Source organism: Mastigoproctus giganteus, chromosome 7, assembly GCF_048544385.1.
Source record: "Mastigoproctus giganteus isolate SK-2022 chromosome 7, ASM4854438v1, whole genome shotgun sequence".
NCBI classification, from domain to species: domain Eukaryota; kingdom Metazoa; phylum Arthropoda; class Arachnida; order Uropygi; family Thelyphonidae; genus Mastigoproctus; species Mastigoproctus giganteus.
In genome coordinates, this window is record NC_143581.1 from 37,100,842 (window position 1) to 37,118,201 (window position 17,360).

Below are 17,360 nucleotides of genomic sequence, written 5' to 3' on the forward strand. Positions count from 1 at the left end.
CATCAGTTCATCTGATATCTATTTAGGTCTAAGCCTTAAATGGTGTCTCTTAGTTGGTATAAAAAGCCCAGTAGCTTCTGCGATTACCTCTCTGAATTGTTTTCATTTAGCATTTGCTGTTAGTTTTCACTGCATAGAATTTAAAACTGTCTGAGGCTATTCTAGTCAGCTTTATGAAAGCAAATCTCTTCCCATTGTCCACACCAATAGTTACATCTTTAATTAAATAACTCCCATATCAATACACTGTGGTTATTGCCACTTAGTGGGTCTTTTATCTTCTGGCTTCTCAATGCATGAAGTGTCGCTGTTGATAATCAGATTAAGATTATTGATTTTTGTGTTGCAATCCATTGGTTTTCAATCCGTGAATGATGATCCTTACACTAAGCTAGACGGCATCCGGAGTTAATCAGGGTGATTAACACCAGATGCTGTTAACACCAAGTGATTAATGGCTTGTGAATGGCTGGACGACCATGGTAACTCATGTCGTGTAGTGATCTGCACACCACATATCAGCACCAGTATAGTGCACAGGTATGTGTTCCAATCATCTTACTGAGGGCCTGTATATGCTGTAATAACATCAACTTTTGTTCTGAGCAGATGATTTCTTGCAGGCATCTCCTATTGCATTCCTTTAGCTTTGGAGGTTTCCAGGTCATTGGTTTCAGCACAGTTCACTTCCAGTACTGTCTTATTTCGGGAACAGTTTTTGGTTAATACTGAAGGAAATTACCACAGCAGTAGTAGAAACCAGGGCACTATCTGACTGGCTTGTTACTCATCTTCCAGATTAACTTCTAGCAGAGGAAAATGCTTGGCAGAACTCTTTGCTATATGGCAGGACTTCCAGAACTGGACCCTGAAATGAACCCAGAACTACCACTGCAAGTCTGTAATCCCTGTGAACAACAACCACAACTCCCTCTTTTGGAGTGAAAACCTTCTCATTTACTTATCTCTGCCTATCTAATTTAAACCTGACCCAATCACGGTAATATTATTGATTTATTGGTGTTATTCTTTAAACTCACTCTTCTTCTTCTTCCGTTGGTATGAAAAACAATGTTTTTCCACACAACAAAACTCTTTCATCTCTTACCTCTAGATCACCTGCTGACAATACCTTTGAACTGCTCCATACTGATGATGCCCTTTCCCAAAATGCATTGTCATGCCTCAAGTATCTGTGTAATAGAGAGATTAAACTATTGTTCTGAAGCTTTTAATTTTAACCCTTCTGCACTTGCTATACCATTGTTTAGCATAATCCTTAAGTGTCCTACCAGGCCTACTCCCACTAATGGAAATATTTCTGTGATTATGTATTCTTTATTCCTTAAGTGCATTGTATCCAATCACTATATTTACTAAGGGAAATATATTGTAAGACTTTGTAGTTTCATGATGTTTTCAGGTTTCCATTGCAGCTTTATTGTGTATAACAATCCCTCAGCTACAAATTCAGTAATATTATTGATTTATCGATGTCGATGAACTTATATATTTATATGCATATGCTTATATGCAGACTAGATATACTTGATTGTAGACCACTTTAGTTTATTGTAAGCATCTGTATCACTTGATAAATTATGGATCCTACCTATTTTTCTTTGCTGACACAAGTGTCATCAATTTATCTAACATCTGTTTAGGTTTAACCCTTAAACAGTGTCTCTTAGTTGTATAAAAAGCCTAGTAGCTTCTGCGATTACATCCCTGAATTGTTCTCATTTAGAATTTGCTGTTAGTTACTTCATCAGTTGGTTCCATTGCACAGGGCCATTTTAACATTTTAATTGCATGCCAGGGGCCTCTGTCTAGTGGGGGGGCCTCACTTATTGATCTTAAATGATTTTTTAAAAGACCTTCTGTCCCGTAAGTTACATTGCGGTCAAAAGCACCGCAAACACAGAACATAACATGGAAACCTATAATAGATATAAGCTGGTCTGTAACCAAGTCAAAAAAGGAGATTAAGCAGGCAAAGACAGATTATGAAAAACATTTGGCAAGGGATGCAAAGAAAAACAGCAAAACGTTCTTTTCCTATGGAAACTAGAAGGAAAGGGATGAATCAGATTGGTCCACTGGATATTGATGGTTCAACTGTTGATGATCCTGCTCAGGTGGCTAACAAACTAAATGAGTATTTTGCATCTACATTCACACATGAGGATTTATTCAGGGAAGGGAATGCCAGAGGTGAATTAAACTCTGGCAGTGAGCTAGATGATTTTGTAATAACTGAGAGGAAAGTGGAGGAGAAATTGTTGAAGATAAAAAAGTCACCTGGGGTGGATGGGATCTATCCAGTTATATTAAAGGAGGCAGCAAAGGAAGTAAGCAAACCCTTAGCCATAATTACGAGAGCTAAGTTGGACTCAGGGGAGGTACCCATGGACTGGAGATGTGCAAACGTGGTCCCAATTCACAAAGGAGGATCAAAGGGCAACACAAGTAATTATAGACCTGTGAGTTTAACTTCTGTTCCAGGAAAATTAATGGGGCCACTAGTTAATTAAACAAGCACTTCAGGATCATCTAGACAAGTCTTCAGTTATAGCTCGGACACAGCATGGTTTTGTTAAGGGGAAGTCTTGTCTGACCAAATTAATTGATTGGATACTATGACTTGGTGGTCACAAAGGAACTGGATGTAGGGAATAACTTTGATATCATATATTTGGATCTTAGAAAGGCTTTTGTTACTGTTGCACATGGAAGACTGCGGTACAAATTGGAGTAGTGTGGTATTGGAGGCAAATTGCTGCTATGGATAAAGGGATGGTTGAGTGGGAGAAGACAGAGTGGTAATCAATTGACACTGCTCTTCGTGGACTAATGTTATTCTCGGAGTCCCTCTGGGTTCAGTGTTGGGTCCATTGTTGTTTTCTGAATTTATAAATGATATTGATGATGGTATATCAGGCTTAATGTCCAATTTTGTGGAAGATACAAAGATTGGCAGAGTTATTGAGGACACTAATGACAGTACGCTGTTGCAGCAGGATCTAGAAAAGTTGAGCAGATGGGCTCAACTTTTGCCACCTCTCAAAAGTTGAGAGGTGGCAAATTAAGTTTAACATTCACAAATGTAAAGTACTTTTGTACTTTAAGTAAATATGGGAAGTAGTAACCCCAGAGTAATGTATCAACTGTGTGGTACTACACAGGCAGTGGTAGAGAATGAAAAGGACCTGGGGCTAATTGTGCAGGCAGATATGAAGTTTTCTGAGCAGTGCAGATGGTCTGCAAGAGTAGCTCATGGTGTCTTGTCAATGATATACAGGAATTTTTCTAGCAGGGATAAGGAGATAATTATCCCCTTATATAAGGCAATGGTCAGGCCACACCTTGAGTACTGTATACAGATTCAGAGGCCTCATTTTAAGAAGAATGTAGAGCTGTTGGAACGAGTACAGAGAAGGGCAACAATATTAGTGAATGGAACGAAGGGGTGCTCTTACGAAGAAAGGCTTAAGTTTTGCAAATTACAGTGTCTGGAGGCTAGGCACCAGCGAGGTGATCTGATAGAGGTGTATAAAGTCTTGAATGGTTTAAGCATGCCCAGTGCTGATGGGATTCTTCCTCTTGCTCAGAATAATCACCTGAGAGGGCAAAAATTCAAATTGAGAAAAGACAGTTGTAGGATGATTGTGTGGAAGTTTGCCTTTTAACCAAGCAAGTAGTTGATTGGTGGAACAGACTTCCATCTTTTGTTGTGGAAGTTGATGGCCTAAATAAATTTAAGGCTGAGCTGGATAGGTATTTGGAACGAACGGAAGGGTGAAATGGGAGTGGTGTTTTTTTTTTTTTTTTTTTTTCCTGATGCTAAATAAGCTTGCTTTCTTGCATCGTATGCCTCTACTAATGCTAATAATAATATATGAATAATGTTTTTGGCTTTCTTTAAATAGTTTAAAGTGCTGAACATATTAATACAGTCCATTCCGGTTATTTGGGACATATCGGGACTAGTGCATTTTGGCCCGATTAAGTGGCTGCGCCAATTATCCGAAGTTTCATGTAAATAGTTAAAAATACAATGTAACCCTCCTTTAAAGTTGGTTCACTGTACTGTGAAATCACGTTACGACGAACTCGTAGTAAACTACCTTTCACTATACGATGTGCAGTAAGGGCTGGTCATTGTGATCACGTTTGTGAATTGAATTTTAATTCTATTAAACAGCGATTCTAATTAGCGAAAATAGGAGGAATGTTATCCATAGGCTATAAAAGCAAAGATATATTAAGCGCAAATTTACCCTTTATTACCTTCCAATTAAAAAATTAAATGATACGTGAAAATCGGAAGAATATACGTGATAATCAGAATAATTAATATGTACTGTAATATGTACATACGAACTAGTTCACATTTCTGTTCAATGACATTTGTGGTTGGAGGTTAAAATTTAAAACAGTAAAAAGATAAGCAATCAATAACAAAGAACACGGCACACACAAATTGCAAGTAACACAATACGCGCAAGTGAGAACGGAGTAATGAGTTACAAAGCTTTAAAAATAGGAATGAAGAGATCTGAAAATTAATTTTTTTATATGATTGAAGATTTCACGGAAGTGTAAACACATTTCCCCATAATAACCCACAGAATTTCTACTGTCAGTATTATCGCAAATTCAGTAAGATCGAGTTTACTGCCCGTTTATAATAGATTTCACTAACAGAAAAGCCCAATAAACAGGTGACTGCTAATTGTTTTATGGTTGTGACCTCCAGAATTTCGACCGAACCACGTGGTGCCATTGGAGACAATCGTAGGGTAATCTCCAGTGCTGCGGTCTCCTGCCCCGATTAAATGGCATGCTGTCCCAATTACGTGGAGTAAGCCCTGGTTATTTTCTCGATTGGCTTCTGTTTTTTAAGATTTTCTCCAAATAAACGGCTGCCCTGATTAACCAGTGGCCCAAATAACCAGAATCCATTGTATTTAGAAAAATAATTAACAAATTTAATTCTCGCGTATGATTATAAATTATTATTATTATTTTTTTTTGTCATCGGTTTTTTCCCATTATATATGGGGTCAGCGTTTTTTATTATTATTATTGTTCTGGCATGCAATTTGCACAGCTGGATGCCCTTCCTGATGCCAACCCTCACCCTTTATCAGGGGTGGGATATGCGGTGGTCATTCTCTGACCTTCCGCATCCTCCGTATTTGGCGGTCATGGGCCGAACCATGGTCTAATCAAGAAGCGTGTACTATGCACTACTAACTCCTGCCCACCTGGCTACGGAGCCACCTTATGATTATAAATTAATAATATATATATAATTATAATTTTTAAATGTCTGCTATGCTTCGTGCAAAGCTTCTCGCATGCAAAGTGACATCACAGATGCCTTATAGGTCTGCTGCCAGTCGACAGATTTATTGTTCGGCAAATTTTATTATGTAGATTTGCTGCATCAGCATTATTGACAAATAATAAAAACCATACTGGCTTTTATTATTTGTCATAACCCATCGGTCTTCACCAATATAGTATTTTACTTGTATTTTGTGTGTCCTGTTGATCATTTATATCAGATAATATCTTAAAATGAAACGGATTTTCGAAAGTGCTGCAAAAAGTTTCTAGTAGCTCTTTTACTACATAGGGTTAGGAATGTGACTATGAGAGACCCAGAAAAAAATTAAAACAAAATTTAAGCTGAATAGGGGCCACATTTGGAAATTTGCCAGGGGGATCCGAGAGTTTTTAAAATGGCCCTGCCACTGCACAGAATTTAAAACTGTCTGAGACCATTCTACTTGGCTTTATGAAAGCAAATCTCCTTCCTTTGTTCTCGACAGTAGTTACATCTTTAATTAAATAAATACTAATGCGATTATTGCCACCAAATGGGTTTTTTGTCTTCTAGATACTCAATGCACGAAGTTTGTTTATTATTTGGTTTTTAGGAGCATTAGCAACTAAGGCCATATTGCTCCGAGATATGCAGTGGTCATTCCCTGACCTTTCCGCATCCTCCATATTTGGTGGTCATGGGCTTGAACCCCGGTCTAATCAAGAAGCGTGTGCAGTGTCTGCAATTCTGCCCAGACACGATAGGAGGGAGTATATGATGAGAGCCCTGTCGATCAATTCGGCCCTGGAAAGATTGTGCAGGGCTCAAGGGATAGAATTTTTTTCAGCTTGGTCTGTACTTGTTAACAGGAGAGACTGCTTCTACAGGGATGGGATACATTTAAATAGAAAGGGTGCCAGAATGTTTGCTGATGCTATCGAGGCAGTGTTAGGTGGGTCGGAAAACTTGTAGATTGGGGGGATACAAGGAATAATAGATTAACAGCAGTTTACTGGCAGAGGTGAAAGTGATTCTTGCACTGCTTCTATTGAAATGAGCAGCAGCCTGGAAAATAAGATGCAGGATATTTCGGAGACTGCTGGGAATCATTGGGGTACAAGTAAACACATGGGTTGTGTTAGGGTAGCTAAGAAAAAGAACAGGTGCAGGAATACTTGCGTGTACACCAATGTTAGGAGTTTAGTAAATAAATTTGATGAATTTGAGGTATTGCTCAAAACAGAGGCAGATATTGTTGGGATTTCAGAGACATGGTGTCACACAGATATAAGGAATGCAGAACTGGAATTTGGGGAGTACAATGTCTACAGAAAGGATAGACAGGATAGGAAGGGAGGAGGGGTTATGCTATTAGTTAAGAAATACATAAAATCCAAGGAAGTGAAGCCAGTCGACATCGTTGGACAGTGCAGTGTCGAGTCAGTTTGGTTTGACATTAGCATTGGGAGATCAAAATTGAGAGTAGGAGTGTACTATAGGCCTAATGACTCTGATGAGTATAATAAGAAACTGTACAGGGAAATAGAGTGGGCCAGTAAATCAGAGAATCTTATAATGGGGGATTTTAATTTCCCAGATATTGACTGGAATTTGGGGACTGGTAACTCACACACTAGCAAGGCTTTTGTGGATTTATTGGATGATTGTTTTCTACATCAGCATGTTTGGGAGGCAACTAGAGGGAGTAATACTCTTGATTTGATTATCAGTAGTGATTCTTCATGCATAATGAATCTGCAGATAAATGAACCACTAGGTGGCAGTGATCAAAATGTGCTGAAGTGGGATTTACTCAAAGAGGTAACTACCATTAGGGGTAAAGGGAAGGGTTTTTCCTTTCGTAAAGGTCACTAAGGTGATGCGCCTCCGTAGCCAGGTGGGAAGGAGCAGCAGTGCGTAGCACACGCTTCTTGATTAAACCGGGGTTCGAGCCCGTCACCACCAAATACGGAGAATGCGGAAAGGTCAGAGAATGACCACCGCATATCCCTGGAGCAATATGGCCTTAGTTGCTAATGCTCCTAAAAACCAAATAATAACAATAATAACACTAAGGTGATCTGAGACAGTATTTAAATTCTATACAGTGGGACCAACTGATGATGTTACCAACAGCAATCTCAAAATGCGAAGCATTCAAAGAACTTATCTTGGAAGCTACTAGGCTTTACATACCAACTAAGACATTTTGTTCAAGGTTTAGGCTTAAATAGATGTCAGATGAACTATGAGACATATGGCAGAGAAGAAAAATGCATGGGATACATACAAATTAACACGTGACACAGAAGCCTATGATAGATACAAGTTGATCTGTAACCAAGTTACAAAGGAGGTTAGGCAGGCGAAGGCAGATTACGAGAAATCTTTGGCAAGGGATGCAAAGAAAAACAACAAAGAGTTCTTTACTTATGTAAACTCTAGAAGGAAGTGGATGAATCAGATTGGTCCACTTGATATCGATGGGTAAACTGTTGATGATCCTGCTCGGGTATCTAACAAACTAATTGAATATTTTGCATCGACATTCACACATGAGGAGGTATTCAGCGAGGGGAATGCCAGAGGTGTATTCAACTCAGGCAGTAAGCTAGATAATCTTGTAATAACTGAGAGTAAAGTGGAGGAGAAATTGTTGAAGATAAACACAAGAAAGGCACCTGGGCTGGATGGGATCTGTCCAGTTATATTAAAGGAGGCAGCAAAGGAAGTAAGCAAACCCTTAGCCATAATTATGAGAGCTTCCTTGGACTCAGGGGGAGGTACCCATGGACTGGAGATGTGCAAATGTGACCCCAATTCAGAAAGGAGGATCAAAGGCTGGCACAAGTAATTACATGACACAAGTAATCATGAAAATATAATGTGAACCCAATAACACTTTTTTTTTTTTTTTTTTTTTTTAGTAATTTGTTCCAAGATCTTGGAAGTTAATTTTCCCTATATAACTAAGCTGTTTATCTCTCTAAAAGGTCATTTTTATAATGGAAGTTGCACCACACTTTCACTATTATCATATGTTCTATTATAAGAATCAATTTTAGCATTAGCATTAGTAAAGGCACATTAGCAAGAGGGCAAGCTTATATAGCATCAACCAAAAAAAAAAAAAAAAAAACCTCATTTCACCCATCCACTTGCTCCAAATGTTTGTCTAGTTCTGCCTATTTAAGCTATCAACTTCTCAACAACAGATGGAAATTTGTTCCAGCAATCAACCACCCTCTGGCTAAAGACAAACTTCCATACATCTAACCTACAACTGTCTTTCCTCAATTTGAATTTATGCCCTCTTAGGCGATTATTCTGAGAAAGACGAAGAATCCCATCAACATTAAGCATGCTCAAAACGTTCAAGGCTTTATACACCTCTATCAGATCACCTCGCAGGTGCCTAGTCTCTAGACACTGCAATTTACAAAACTTAAACCTTTCTTCATAAGAGTAACCCTTTGTTCTATTCACTAATCTTATTACCCTTCTTTGTACTTGTTCCAGTAGCTCCATATCCTTCTTAAAATGAGGCCTCCAGACCTGTATACAGTACTCAAGGTGTTGCTTGACCATTGCCTTATACAAGGATATAATCACTTCCTTATCCCTGCTAGAAAAATTCCTGTATATCATTGACAAGACGCCATGAATCACTCTTTCAGACCATCTGCACTGCTCAGAAAACTTCATATCTACCTACACAATTACCCTGAGGTCCTTTTCATTCTCTGCCACTGTCAGTGTACTACCACACAGTTGACACGTTTCTCTGGGGTTACTGCCTCTCATTTGCAGTACAGTCAGTCCTCGTATAGTACGATAGTTGTGTTCCTAGAAACCCTTGTGCAATACAAAATCGTGCAATATAAATAACAGGTCCTATGGGAAAAATAGTGTTAGGTGCCAACCACCCAAGATTGAACACACATTTGTAACCAAAACATTACCAAACTATTATGTAATAAAATATTGCTAATGCTTTTGCTTCTATAGTAAGGAAACTTGTTTTTTGTTTGCTTTTCTATCCAAACAGATGACAGCCGTTCCATCTCTTCCAATTCTTTGTCTTAATCAAATGGATTTTAATTACACTTTGAGTTGTTCCTGCTATGAAAGTTGTTTTTATTTTCTCTGCATTCTTTGTAATTCTCGTCGTTGCCTCATTTAGGTCTGTAGCACGTGGAATATCACATGGTCTTTCATTTCGCTCAAAGCGTTTCACAATTTCCTGTTTTTTCTCTATCGACAGAGGTGGACTGGCCATAAGCCTTACCGGGGAAACCCCGGTGGGCCGGAGGCCGGTGTGATTTTGGCCATAAACCATAGTATGAGGCCACCATAAATTTTTCCGGGTGAGAATTTTTGACTCAGTCCGCCTCCTTTTCTTTTTCTCCTGAATCTGCAGTGTCTTCCTTTTCCAGGATGCTTCATTTCACACCTTTTACGTATTTTACTCATTTTTAGGGAATTAAGCACAATTACAAAACAAGTAGGCATGCTTGATACACATAAACAAAGCTGCGCACGTGTAGCAACTGAATAAACAATACCGTAAAGGCAGAGGTACACTATTAACACCTCACATTTTACTAAAGCATGTTTCTGGGGGTTATTACCATAAAAGAATAAAAACAATTTCCAGTTGCGTTTCTGCTAATGGAATATGTTATAAACTGGTAGTAAACTCAATCTAATTGCATTTGCATTTATACTGATAGCTGGAATTGTGTTGGTTTTTACGTTATTATGGGAAAATGTGTTTCCCCTTCACTGATATAAAAAACATAAATACATTTTCAGAATCTTCTCTTCATTCCTATCGTATTGTGTTCGGTTGGGGTGATTCTGCGTTCGACTGCCATTTCTTGTAAACCCAAAGGCGAATCGTGCATAAGCGAATTCGGTTCGTGTTATATAAGATATCATTCCCCTATTTATAAATCATGTATGATTGAATTCGTGTAGTGTAAACACGTGTTATACGAGGACTGACTGTACTTTACATTTGTCAATGTTTGTCAATGTAAACTTCAGTTGCTTCCTCTCAGCCCATCTGTTCAGTTTTCTAGATCCTGTTGCAGAAGCATACTGTCATTAGTGTCATTAACAACTCTGTCGACCTTCATATTGTCTGCACACTTGGACATTTTAAGTCTGATATACCGTCATCAGTATCATTAATAAATACAGAAAACAACAATGGACCCAACACTGAACACTGTAGACTCCACTAATAACATTAGTCCACGAAGAGCAATGTCCATTGATTACCACTCTGTCTTCTCCCATTCAACCATCCCTTTGTCCATAGCAGCAGTTTGTCTGTAATGCCACATTGTGCCAATTTGTGCAGCAGTGTTCCATGTGCAACAGTATCCAAAGCCTTTCTAAGGTCCAAATATAGGATAGCAATATTATTCTTTACATTCAGTTCCTTTGTGATCACATCATAGGATCCAATGAAATTGGTCAGTCAAGACTTTCTCTTAACAAACCCATGCTATAACTGAAGTCTTGTTGATGATCCTGCAATTCTTATTTTACTGGTGCCTCGTTTAACTAGTGCTTTGATCCTCATTTGTGAATTGGGGGTCACATTTTCACATCTCCAGTCTGTAAGTACATTCCCTGTGTCCAAGAAAGCTCTCATAATTATGGCTAAGGGTTTGCTTACTTCCTTTGCTGCCTCCTTTAATATAACTGTGTAGATTCCATCCACCCCAGGTATCTTCCTTACGTTTATCTTCAACAATTTTTCCTCCACTCTCCTCTCAGTTATTGCAAGATCATCTAGCTCACTGCAAAAGTTTAATTCACCTCTGGCATTCCCCTCCTTGAATAACTCCACATGTATAAATGTAGATTGAAAATACTCATTTAGTTTGTCAGCTACCTGAGCAGGATCATCAACACTTGAACCACTGATATCAAGTGGACCAATCCGATTCATCCCCTTCCTTATAGAGTTTACATAAGTAAAGAACTCTTTGATGCTTTTCTTCGCATTCTTTGGCAAAGATTTCTGGTAATCTGCCTTTACCTGCCTAACTTCATTTATAACTTGGTTATCGACCAGCATATATCTATCATAGGCTTACGTATCACCTGTTAATTTATATGTATCCCATGCATTTTTCTTCTCTGCCTTCATGTCTCATTAGTTCACCTGACATCCACTTAGGCCTAAAACTTGAACACTATTTTTTAGTTGCTATGAAAAGCCTAGTAGCTTCGAAGATTAATTCTTTCAATTCTTCCCATTTTTAATTTGCTGTTGGTAACATCATCAGTTGGTTCTACTGTATAGAATTTAAATACCGTCTCAGATCACTTTAGTGACCTTTACGAAAGCAAAAACCCTTCCCTTTACCCCTAATGGTAGTTACCTCTTTGAGTAAATCCCACGTCAGCACACTGTGATCACTGCCACCTATCCACTTGAACCACTTGATATCAGTGGTTCAAGTGGTTCCTTTATCTGCAGATTCTGAATGCATGAAGAATCATTACTGATAATCAGATCAAGGGTATTGCTCCTGCTCTTAATACTCCCTCTAGTTGCCTCCCGAACATGCTGCTGTAGAAAACGATCATCCAATAAATCCAAAAAAGCCTTGCTAGTATGTGAGCGACCAACCCACAAATTCCAGTCAATATCTGGGAAATTTAAATCCCCCATTATAAGACACTCATTTATTGGCCCACTGTATTTCTCTGTACAGTTGTTTATTGTACTCATCAGAGTCATTAGGCCTATAACACACTCCTACTCTCAATTTCGCTTTCCTAGTGCTTATTTCACACCAAACTAACTCAACATTTCTTTGTCCACCCACGTCAACTGGCTGTACTTTCTTGGATTTTGTGTTTCTTAACTATTATCATAACCCCTCCTCCCTTCCTGTCCTGTCTATTCTTCTGTACACATTATACTCCCCAAATTCAATTTCTGCATTCCTTATATCTGTGTGACGCCATGTCTCTGATATCTCAACAATATCTGCTGTTGATATTTTGACTAACAACTCAAATTCATCAAATTTATTTACCCAACTCCTAGCATTATAATCCTTTTAACTTTGAAATATGAAAAACAAACAAGCACATCATACGTTTTGCAATATTTCATTATTTAATCATTGTTAGTTTTTTTATATTTATTTATGTGAGGCTTTGGGGCACAAAGTTTTTATTTGCTCCCTGGCACAGACATAAATAGTTAAGGAGTTATGATGCATACCAGTTAGATAATTGGCTAACTACCGGAAAAGCTTAAATGTTTTATCCAAGAGATCCTGTTATGTGGAAACCTTTTTAAAAGAGAAAAGAAAAAATATATATTTTGACAAGATTAAAAAAAAGTTCAACATTTTGACTGTTAAATCTCCTTAGTGGGAAACATTTGAATTGAATTTTACTGTATTTACTTGCATTCATTTAAATATATATATAAAAAAAAGTCTTAAAATATGTTTATCGTTTTTAGGATGAATGTCTGTCTGTTGGAATAATTGAGTCAGTTTCACTAAAAAATTTTATGTGTCATGGAAACCTTCAGTTTAAATTTGGACCAAACGTCAATTTTGTTCATGGACGAAATGGAAGTAAGTTTAATGAGAGTTATGATAGTTTAAAAGTTGAACTCAATTTGCAATATTTTAGTCTGTTTTCTGAAAATGAAAAGCAGAAGAGCCAGTAGGTTAATGAGAATTTTCCTTATTTTTGTCCACTTCCCTTTCAGCTACTTTTATGCTTAATCTAAGCCAAATTTGTTGTATGTGTTAGCAAGGTTGTCAGGTTAGATGATGAGGGTGTTTTTATTTCACTCTGCCAACCTGAATAAGATAGATTTCAGGATGGCAGATCATTTGCCATTTTCAGTGAAATGCAACTAACTACCAAAAGTTAAAACAAAATACTGTCAGATCAAAATGACAGCAGATCAGAGCACCAGCTGATTCAAAATGCTGATGGTTCAAATTTTATCAGTCTGTAGTGGATTATATCAGTTATCTGTACCAGATTAAAATGCCAAATCATAACACAAGAGTTCAAGTGTATGTGCACTTGAACTCTTGTGTTACATCTGTAAGTGAACCATACCTGTGTGATGGGGAAGTAAGCAATTAAACAGGGGCTCACATCTGGTGAGTATGGGCTTGGCACACCCAGGGTCCTGAGCTGGATATCATCATTCTTCTCTTTCTTGGTGATTCCCTTCTACTTTTGACTATCTCTCTCTCTCTCAGGGTAACTTGGGAATTTTTTTTTTCCCCTGGTGCAGCATAAGCCTTTGGCTTCCTTGCACTATATGGCTATTAATAATAATAAACAGATGAGGCAAAGTGGCAGAAAAGGGAGAATCAATGACTAACAAGCTAGTATAAAAATGACACTAGACTTTGTTTTGCGAATAAAAAAGAAGCAATGTAGAGGAATAGAATCTCTATATTGGGAAGCAATATCAATATTGTGATAGCAGAGGAATGCATCTTGATTTTTCTATTCCTCTGCCATTGCTCCTTTTTTCTTCTCAAACAAAGTTTAGTATCTTTTCTACACTACCTTGTTGTAATTCATTGATTCTTCCTTTGCTGGCACTTTGCCTCATCTGTTTAATTGCTTACTTCCCCATCACACAGTTGCGGTTCACTTTGATGATTTCACACCTTCTACCCCCTTCGCTCGGGGTTACTTCAAGTGATATAAATATATTGTACAAAGAACTATTGGCTTTCACCTTTGAGTCTCCGATGTTGCTTTGTAATCACCACAGCAATTTCACCAATTCTGGTCCAAGCACACAGTAAGTTGGCATTAACCTGACTTTATTCCATAATCTAAAGTTACTTCGTTTAAATTTCATACTGTATTTTGTCTTTTTGAATTCAAACTTTCATTCATTTTTTTTTTAACAATATTTAATTGGCATTATTTTAGCCTTTTCACTCTATTTTATATTTAATACTTATTTTTATTTGTGTTTGAGTTTTACTTCTTCTTCCTTTTGGTCTCTGTCGGGTTGGCCATGATGTATGTGTTTTGTACATATACATCTTTTGAAGACTAAATGCACAAGGCATAATATGTTATGGGTTGAAATTAACTATATAATATCAGTATAAATACACCATAGTTTACCCTTAAATTTAACTACATAAGTAGTGTAATGGCATCGTTTGATTATATCTCATATTGTTGCTACCTTCACAACGAGATACCAGGTATTGCACTACTTCAAATAAATAATGCTTCTCTAGTAGAGGAGACTACTGTTATTTATTCTCAGTGGGCACCACCACCCAGATGAGTTTCAGAATTTGTTGGCTCACTCATCGGTGGGCAGGCAGCTACCTTGATAATGCAGACATGCCATCATGGTTGCAAAGTTAAATCCCCAATATGAGATGCCAAATGGTGAAGATAATGATAATATTTTGAAAACTAAATGCATAAGGCATAATACGTTATGGGTTGAAATTAACTATATAATATCGGTGTAAATATGCCATCGTCCTTTCCAAAGGAATGCAGTGTCTATACTGCCGAACTTTTTTGCGATAAAGATAGCGCTAGATCACGTAACTGATATGTCCTGTAAGCAAACAATGATCTATTGACTCTTTAAGTGCAATAACAGCATTAAAAAATTCATCCAAGCCAATCCACCCTGTCTTGAAGCAAATCATATCTCAGATAATTGTGTTACGTGCTGCTAACCAATCATTCACTTTCTGTTGGTTACCAGGTTATGCAGGCATCAAAGGAAATGAACATGCAGATCAAGCCACTAAACATCCGACCACTGCATGTTCTCCTTGCTATCAAGTGCCGTATACGGACTACAAATCAGTTATAAAAAATGTGTGCGAAGAACAATGGTTGCAGATTTGGCAGGCTCAGGGCAGAAATAAGCACTGCAATTCAAACAGGAACCTCAGTTGTGGGCATCAAGCATGAGATCAAATAGGCAAGAGGAGGTGATCCTGGCTAGGACATGTATTGGGCACATGCATCTAACCTACATTTATTTGCTCATGGGGGAAGATCCACCTATTTGTACATATTGTCAGACTATACTTACGGTGAAACATATTCTACTAAATTTGATGTTCAAAACACAATTTCACTTCTCTTTCACATCTTGAATAACCTTTAACATTATTTCATCTGATTGGAGACAATGCAAATCTAGCTGAGTTTTATGCATTCTTGAAGCAGACACGATTATTTAACAAATTTTAATATTTCAACTGCAGTACTAAATAGAGTCAGACACAATATGGCCTTATTGTGTCTGCTTCTATTCTATGCCATTAAACAACACAGTATGTTGTTTAATGGCACAGCCCCCTGTGCCATTAAACAACATACCAACAACAACAATACACCATAGTTTACCCATAAATTTAACTACATAAGTAGATATAATCAAATGATGCCGCTACACTACTTATTTTTTAAATTTATGGGTAAACTATGGTGTATTTACACCGATATTATATAGTACGTATACATCATAACAGAAACAGAGACCCTGCTTATTGTGGCGGCTCCTACAAATTTGGCTGCAGACCCCTTGAAGAGTAGTTAAAGCCCTAGGACCCACTGCTTTTGGGTACCATCATTGTTATCATTATTATTTTTATGTTAATCTAATTTAATTTCAGGTTATCTGCTTTTACCCAGCTGGCTTTCTCAATTTTTTCCATAGTAATTACACTTGACAGGTCAGCACCCCTATCCAATACACTGAAAATGTACATTTGTCTATATTTCATTATGGTTGCAGGGTATTTCTGCTGTAGCTAGCAGTTCCCCAGATCCATAACTCAGTTTAATAATTTAATACTTTTTCTTGCTTGCTTAGTCATTCAGTAATGTGATCATATCCTATTATTTTTATCAGTAATATATATGTATTTGCGTATGTAATTTGTATGAATAATTTATATGCAATTACTCGCCTATCTTGCAACTGGCTGCATAGACAGACAATGAAACAGCCAGATAATGACTTTTAACTATAATACATAAAATGTATATACAGCCAGGCCTCGCATAACGCGAGTTCGATTAACGCGATTTTCAGTTAATGCTATTTGAAAAATTATACCACTTTACACGATGCAAATTTCCAGTTAATGCGATCTTTTTTTTTTTTTTTTTTTTTATGCGACAGTTGAAAAAGATTTGAATCATGCGTTAAGCTTACCGCGAGTCGTACGGTCAATAAACAAAAGTTTGCCTGCTTGCCCGCCTCGGTGTGTTCCATCAGCCATCGGAAGAAGACGTGTTACTTGTTTGTCTCCTGCTAATAAAGTCAATGCACACTTGCATAAAAATTCAAATTTTTAAATGAGCTGGATGAAAATATTACCGTGAAGGAGATAACGGTAAAAGAATTAGATGAAATCTTTCGTATTGCATAGAACCTCAAACAAAAGGTTTGAGGTTCTTTGCGATATTTATTTCGCCAGGGCCCAGAGAAGATTGTTGTCGGCTATCGGAAATTGATTGATGAAAAAAGAAAGTCAACACTCTTCAGATATTTCCGCAACAGTCATTTTTTCATTGTGTATTTTATGTCTGAGGTTCCCAAACTTTCTCGGTTCACGGCCCCCTTAGTGTCTCAGTAATTTTTTCAAGGCGCACCCTGACCAAAAGAAATACCTAACAGTTCCGTTTAGTAGTTAGGTCCAAACAACTTAATAAGAAATGTCGAAACTGTGAACTACCTTGAGCTAGTAGTTCGTGCGGTGTCCGACAGATGTCGAGTATCGCTGTGTTTCCCTCGAAAATTTTAAATATTCCGCGGCGCACAGTTTGGGAACCGCTGTTTTATGCAATAAACATTTAATTCCATAATTATTTTCATTGTCTTTTACATTGTATACAGTTAAAAAGTTATTTAAAAGGTATTTTTAAAATTTTTTTTGGACATTCCAGAAGGTCAAGGTCCAATTATAATTTTTCCAATTGATTATTATATTTGATTAACGCATTTCCG

At 37.5% G+C, this 17,360-nt stretch overlaps 1 protein-coding gene across 1 annotated transcript in view; it reads left to right on the forward strand.

The window, feature by feature from the left end:
* Positions 1-17,360, forward strand: part of SMC6 (Structural maintenance of chromosomes 6) — a 655,684-nt gene that overhangs the window by 38,057 nt on the left and 600,267 nt on the right. The window contains exon 2 of the mRNA XM_090377619.1: positions 12,837-12,954. Within this exon, the coding sequence (XP_090233745.1) occupies positions 12,837-12,954 (118 nt within the window). The remainder of the gene's footprint in view (positions 1-12,836; positions 12,955-17,360) is intronic.